This window comes from Epargyreus clarus, unplaced genomic scaffold (genome assembly GCF_041222505.1).
Source record: "Epargyreus clarus isolate Ecla_fem2 unplaced genomic scaffold, WU_Ecla_fem_2.2 ptg000014l, whole genome shotgun sequence".
Classification (NCBI taxonomy): Eukaryota; Metazoa; Arthropoda; class Insecta; order Lepidoptera; family Hesperiidae; genus Epargyreus; species Epargyreus clarus.
Window position 1 is genome coordinate 12,435,884 of NW_027332222.1, and position 7,291 is coordinate 12,443,174.

The following is a 7,291-nucleotide window of genomic DNA, read 5'->3' on the forward strand; positions in this document are numbered from 1 at the left end:
AAAAAATGACAAGAAACTAAAAATATTTCCAATAACAAAAATAGTGTCGCGACTTCTACTGCTTGAATGGTGAATAGAAAAAATAAGATAAAAGATTTGGAACTCAAGGGTTTTTTTTCCTCTTTTTCAGACAGTTTTCGAATAGTTAATTATGCCCCGGTGATTCTAATACCAGTAGCTGATTTCTTGAGCTGCAGTAAATATCCAGGTGGTGGCCCTAGACGGATGGACGAATTGGACGAGCCTGGTCCCCGCACCCCGTTTCCCGATTTGTATTCCTAAAATACAAAAGTAATTTGAGTTACGCTATGAGTACTCCCTGTGAATCACAACATTCTTAATAATCTGTGCACTGTGATTGATTTAATGCGTCTTTGTCATGAACTCATGATGCGTCAAATGTCAGTTGTCAAATGGGCTTTGAAGAAGTTGAATTTGAATGTTTTAGCGCGCGAAAACAATAACAAAAAAGAATCGAAGTCCACAAACAAGCGAACGTAAAACTACTTATATAGCTCACACTTAAAAAGTTAGGAACTTTATTTACGTAAATCCTAAACGTATTCTCACAGATCTCTCTTTGGATGTAAGTAAATGATTTGTTTACATAATTGCGATTTTATCATTTAAAGAAAACCAATATATCACTTTGTACAAGTTAGCATAATTCAAATTACATTTTGTTAATAATTACAGGATTGCGTAAAAATGTCGTCCACAAAGTTCAGAGTTGAATCAGGATTACAATTGCTGACAAGATTAACAAAAAAGCCAGATATTGAGAATTTTTACCCAAATTTATTTAAATCTGGGCCAAAACAGGGACACATAATTGAAATTTTTAGCGAAGACGACGTATCTTGCGTTTTGTGGGACGTAATTTGTGAATCATTAATACCACTGAAACTAGGCGGCAAAGAAGCTGGTGTAGTTATTTTTAACACAGATGGCAAACTAAATTTTGATAATGTCGTGAAAGTTTTAAGAAAAAAACTTTTGGCCCGATTAGATGATTCATCGCAAATTGAATGTTTTCTTCAAAATACACTAAGTAATTTATTTATTTTTGAAATATATAATGCAACACAACTTCATACCACAATACACACTCTAGATAGTATTTTAATAAACTATTCAAATATATCTTTAGTTGTGTTTGATACATTGACAGCATTTTATTGGTCTGAACAAGGTTTTAAAATAACTAAATTGGATGTGTATATAAAAACATTGTTGAGAATAATCCAGAATATTGTAAAGGATTATAAAGTAACCATATTATATACAAGACCGCAGTATTTTAGTTCAAGTAAAGAGCAAATAGAAAACTTGGAAAGTTGCTGTGAATATCCAACTGTAGAACAATTAAACTACAGGATACAAATAGTGTTCACAGATAGTGGAACACACCATGCTATAGTCCGTATGTTCGATGAACAATATAAAAGTTCCTTTAAACAGCTTGATGACAATGTTATGTGGATTTAAATATCTTACTTGCAACACTCTTAAAGCTGTGGAGCAAAATTCTTATTGAGTATTGAAACAAATAAATTTTCTAAAAAATGTATTGTATTCAAAAGTGCTAAGGAGTAAAAACATTTGTTTTACATATTTTTTTAACTTAATTATTGTGTATTTGCTGCATTGATGTAAAATTCTAATTTCTAAGCTTTTCTATTATCATTACATGCAAAATGTGACATAAAGCTATAATGTATAATAACATGTAAATATAAATAAAAACTGAACAACATACATTTGTGCTTGGTTATTAGTTTTACTTTATCACATAACTATACCTATTTTAAAACTGTATTTTGTTTGTATGAGCATCATGCAAATTGCTAAATTGATTTTAAGCTTTGTTATATATGTAAAAAATTGGGCTTCAGAAACCACACAAATAAGGCAAGCTCTCTTTGGAAACACATTCATATTCGAGTGATCAATGTTTCATGTCGTTCTCGCATAGAACAGGAAAACTATATTTGATAATACATATGATTGAATATACAAATAGTATCATTTACAGCAGTAAAACTATTATTAAAGAAAAAGTAACAAATTCACAATTATAAGACTATGGAAATAAAACTCTTTAAAAAAAATTAAGTAGTTAATATAAAAAAATAAATCACAAAATTGTACATAAATGGCTCATCACATTAAAACACTATCTTGGATTCAGTTGCACTAAACTTTTTAAAAATACATAATTATATTTATAGCACTCTGTGACCTAAACCCGCATTTTAGCCACGCATTTCTGTGTCCAAAGTAGCCGATTTTTACACCGTACGAATATTAATACACTACCCTCACAGTTGAAAAAAATAAACATAGCTGTGAACGTTTCATACTTTTAAATGCCATTTAAAAATTAAAAGTGAGTAATGAGTATTTTGTTTAAAGCTATAATTATTTTAATATTTTATTTTGGACGTATTTATAAATGTTTTTGCCATTGTGTACATACTAAGCAATAGCATCACTATAAGACTAACTATTGGGCTTTATCGAATTTTATTGTTTGTTTTGACTGTGTTTGTTTTCTTTTCGCTACACACCATAGTAGGAGATATTTAAATTAGGAATCGTTATCAAAATTAGCCATAATACTACTCCAGTACAATCTCGACTAAGCGACCTATTTGTTGTCGTATTTGTGGCATTCGGATTATCGAAAATTTGGATAATTGAGTTTATGAAGAAAACGGTGATGTTTTTCGACTATATGTTTGTTACGTATGTATTTTTCATTCTTTGGCAAACTTAAACGACTTCATTAATTTTGATACATGATGTGTCGCTGAATTCGTCTAAATTGTGGCGATAACATAGGTTATATTTTTAGCAATCTGGTTTTTGGTTTTTATAGTAACTATTTTGTTGCGATTTGGCGACTTTCCGGAATTTAAATGCACAAGTCACACAAAATGTGGCTGATCTGTAAGGGTTATTACAAAGTTACTTGTTCACGTTTCACAATCCGAACAATCGCGAATATTTATAACTAAGGTCCAGATAATCGATTTTCTACTGTATCACTAGTATTAGTTATGTATTAGTACATTATGTGATTGCTTATCATATGTTTCTTTAATACACCTGTATGTAGCCTAAATGGCTTGATCGATTTCGACGTATGTGTGGTGTTAGATTTGTCTTTATCACAAGTGCAGAATAATTACTAAATTTTCTAAATTTCAATGGTTTTGGTTGTGTCACATTTTTATTGCTTTTTTAGTTCATAATTTTTAGTTTCAATCATTTATAAGTTTCAAAATCATTATCATATTTTTTCATATTTATTCACAAGTATAAGCGGGTTTATGTCACACGAGCTATAAAATAGTATACGATACTTGTGACAAAAGTAGCCTATTATATGCACGGCGTTTAGCACCCTCGCTGCGCTCGGGCGCTAACTTCACGCCGTGCAAAAATAGGCTACTTTGGTCACGCGTATCGTAATGTACTATTTTATTTATTACTTATAATAAAACAAAAAAAATGGAATATAATATTGTCAGCATCATCCACCTATCATTAGCTCACTGAAGAACAAAATTAATTATATGAGCTGGAATATAGCAAATTCTAACTTAGTGCACATTGGTGAAAACTGCACTGCAAAGTTTTCCTTACAATTTAAATTCCATCCTTGTTAAAGTCAGTGGGATTAAGCTTCTAACTCACACAATTTTATAAAAAATTGATGCATAATACAATACAAATCTTAGACCTCCAATATGAGGCCAAGCCTTCAATTTCAAAATAACAGATTCCATGGTATGCATATGTGTTCATTGTTAATAATTAATAAAATTTACAAAATTTTATTGTGTTTTATGGCACTGGCAATCTATTTCTAAGTCTACATCTACTAAATTATGCCATGTATATCCCATAACTATGCTATGTAAATTAATAAAATACACATTTCATATTTGTATATCAGATATGGATTATTAGTGTAAACAGCAACCTTATCTTAACAAGATCTATTTTACTGTGCTTTCATTCATACCTACACTACATCAATGTAACATTATATCATGTAACATTACAATTTTTAGCTGCATTTCTCATATTGCGTTTTGCTACCATACCTATTCAATACTGGTCTTAAGTCTTCATGTGAATAAAGCATTAAAACACATCAAGCCTTAAATTTTGTCACATCAATCAGTCTATCTGTAATTTTTCAAACTTTATGAAAACATCTCTGATGTTTAGTTTGGAATAAGATTAATAATATCACATAGTATTATCATTATACCTATAAATATTACTTACATAATATACTTGTAATGACTGAATTATTTCACTTATAAATCTATTAAAAATGAAATTAGAAGTGCGAAGTCTAATACTGGAAGAGATCAAAGTTAAGTAGCTATGAGATTCAAAAGAGTACAATAGAGTTAAATAACTATAAAAAAATGTATAACTTTCAACATATCACATCATTATATAAATAACATACATGAAGGCAGTAAAGACATGACTAAAATAATTGAGATTTTCCCATTTGCTCATGATGTGGTAATATGAGTATCCAGACTCTTGGATGGTGAAGGATGCTTCAAACATAACACCCAAGTAAGCTAGATGTACAACAGTGATTATAGAGAAGATACTGTTCAAGAACACAGCTAAAACACTATTCTTTTTAAATTTATGTTCACACTGTTTGCCACACGGGTTAGCCAGACAACACACCTCTAGTGCACTTGCTACTTTATACCGTAAATTATATTCCACATAAGAGAATGTCCCAATACTTAATAGCACAGCAGATAATTGGAAATTGAACCCATGTAGTAGAGATGATACCAAGTATGTAGTAAGGATGGCTGTAAACTTTCCATATGGTTGACATGATTTAAACACATATGTTTTTAACCATTGATGCATTGGTATATTCCAGTAGACAACAACTTGCACTAGAGATCTGGGTAACTCAATATTAAATGGCTTAGTAATCTCAAGTTCTGAATGACAATCATTGGTTAGCCCAAAGCCAGCACACACCATAGACACAATTGACATACTTGATACAAAATAATGGGACATTCTAAATGCTTGTGCATCCCGGAATGCCTCCAACCATTTTGTAACATCTTCAATATACCAGGGCACAATGCAGTTTGATAAAAGTAAAAACAACATGGATATAGTAAGATTGGTTACAATTATCAATATCCATCTTCTTTTTGACAAAAACCTTACATTCAGGTAATGGTTGTAGGAATGATATGAAATCCAAGGACCCAAAATAGAATTAGCAGGACACAGAACATAGCCAAAAAACTCCATTGGATTGAGAATATCACTGAATAAATTTCTATCCATTTCAATTGCAACTGAAATAACTTTCATTGCTGTAATCATTTGAATCCCACGGATGTGTTGCCACATTTTAGGATTTACAAAGAAAATTTCACAAAGTAACAAAAATAATATAGCAAACACTGACACGATAAGACCTCGAAAACGATTTTTGTATACACATGTGAATACTAGCAGTAATATGTATGAAATCAATGTAAGTACTATGATCCAAGATATAGCAAATCCAATGTTAAAATACAGAAGAAATGTACCTATGATAATACACAAACAGTGCCGTACATTTTGTGGCATTGTAATACACTGTATGATGAAACGAAGGCAAAGATTGGCGATGATCAAATCCTTGGCAAAGCGGAGTCCGTCGTAAATAGTTGGTTCGCCGCATAGTGTAATGTACGTCCATGTACTTTCAGTATATTCCTCTTCTTCGTCCATGTTCAATTTATAATCTTATTGCTTTGTTTATCAAAAACTTTAACGTGGAGAAAGAAATTGTTTGAAGTCTGTTTTGGAGATTGAACTTGGAGATTTACGTCTCTTCTACATTTTTGTCTTATATTTTCGTAATTTCATAATGTAAGTAATTAGCCTCATTATTTTGGTTCTAGAAATAACAAAACCGGAATATAATGTCGTGTGTTTTTTATAATTTCCATGAAAAGCGGAAAAGCAATCCAAAATATTCGGCTTTTTTACTGACCAACTCTTCGAGTGTGACATTGACATTTACGGAATTTATTATTGACAGTATTTGACAGCTGATAGCGGAACGAAACCATGAAGTTATAGGTAAATATGGAGGCCACACTTAGAACAAAATCTTGAGGCAAATACCTACGTATCTCCATCCCGCTTTCTGTGGGCCGACCTCTCTTTCTAGTGTGGACTATAGTATTGCTATCTTCTTCTTTAAATCTCCTAGAAAATTCTTAGAATTAGTCACCACACTAGCCTAACCAGAAGTTAAACACTGTCAAATAATTTACCTTTAAATAAATACTTGAACTATGATTAGTTCAATTGAAAATCCCAAAATCGTAGGTCACGTATGCATATCTGGGTTGGCAATTCAACGAATTATAATCCCATTTCTTAAGGATTCGGTAATGTGGCAACATTGGCCCTATGTGCCAAAATAAATAAAGGTTACCCTACTTAGACAGAGAGGGTCTGCCCACAGAGAGCGAGATGGTGATACATAGGTTTTGCTTCAAGTAGGTATTCGAAGTGTGTTCTCCATATTTACCTATAACTTCATGAACGAAACCGTCGATACCATAGATAAGTGTATAATAATTATGTAGTCAGACATGGCGTTGCGAAATGTATCCAAAAATACACAGTCACACAGCTATAAGTGGCTAATAATAAATTGTAATTATTTATTGTATGCAATCCAAATTTACGGTCATCAACTTATTACTGCCCCACAGCTGGGCACGGGTCTCTTCTTAGAATGAGAAGGATTAGGCCATAGTATAATACCGTGCTGGCGTATTAGCCACGGAACAAGAAAAAACAGTTTTGGTAGTATTTCACATATCTTAGAGATTTTTTTTAATCTCTTAGGAATGCATATTTCTTTAGGATGTTGTCCGGTATACAATTAATAATTAATTTGTAGTGCGAGTTATTGATTTTTATATAATATTTTATCTTATTAATATGATGTATTTTATCATTAGTTGTTCATTAACTAAGCGTCCTATAATAAGTTTTTTAAAAAACATATAAAATAATAAGTCGTGTATAATATAATAATAATACAATATTATAACAACTTTTTTATAACAACTACTTGTGTCAGTTGCTTTTTATTTTACATATAAGAGATTCGATACGATTCACGGATTCGATTACGTTGTGTATCTTCGAGTAATCGAGGCAAACAACGAGAATGAGTCGCTTGATGTAGGGATTTAATTCGGTT

The 7,291-nt window shown here is 31.4% G+C and overlaps 2 protein-coding genes across 2 annotated transcripts; one reads left to right on the plus strand and one right to left on the minus strand.

The window, feature by feature from the left end:
- Positions 1 to 528: 528 nt before the first annotated feature.
- On the plus strand, positions 529 to 2,176 carry LOC140746874 (DNA repair protein XRCC2). Its single transcript, XM_073078995.1, has 2 exons — positions 529 to 586; positions 697 to 2,176. Exon 2 carries the CDS (start codon positions 709 to 711, stop codon positions 1,486 to 1,488), a length of 780 nt encoding a protein of 259 aa, XP_072935096.1. The 5' UTR covers positions 529 to 586; positions 697 to 708; the 3' UTR covers positions 1,489 to 2,176.
- A 1,312-nt stretch (positions 2,177 to 3,488) lies between these two features.
- On the minus strand, positions 3,489 to 6,086 carry por (Protein-serine O-palmitoleoyltransferase por). Its single transcript, XM_073078996.1, has one exon. The coding sequence runs from the start codon at positions 5,794 to 5,796 to the stop codon at positions 4,468 to 4,470; it is 1,329 nt and encodes a 442-aa protein (XP_072935097.1). The 5' UTR covers positions 5,797 to 6,086; the 3' UTR covers positions 3,489 to 4,467.
- Positions 6,087 to 7,291: the final 1,205 nt, after the last annotated feature.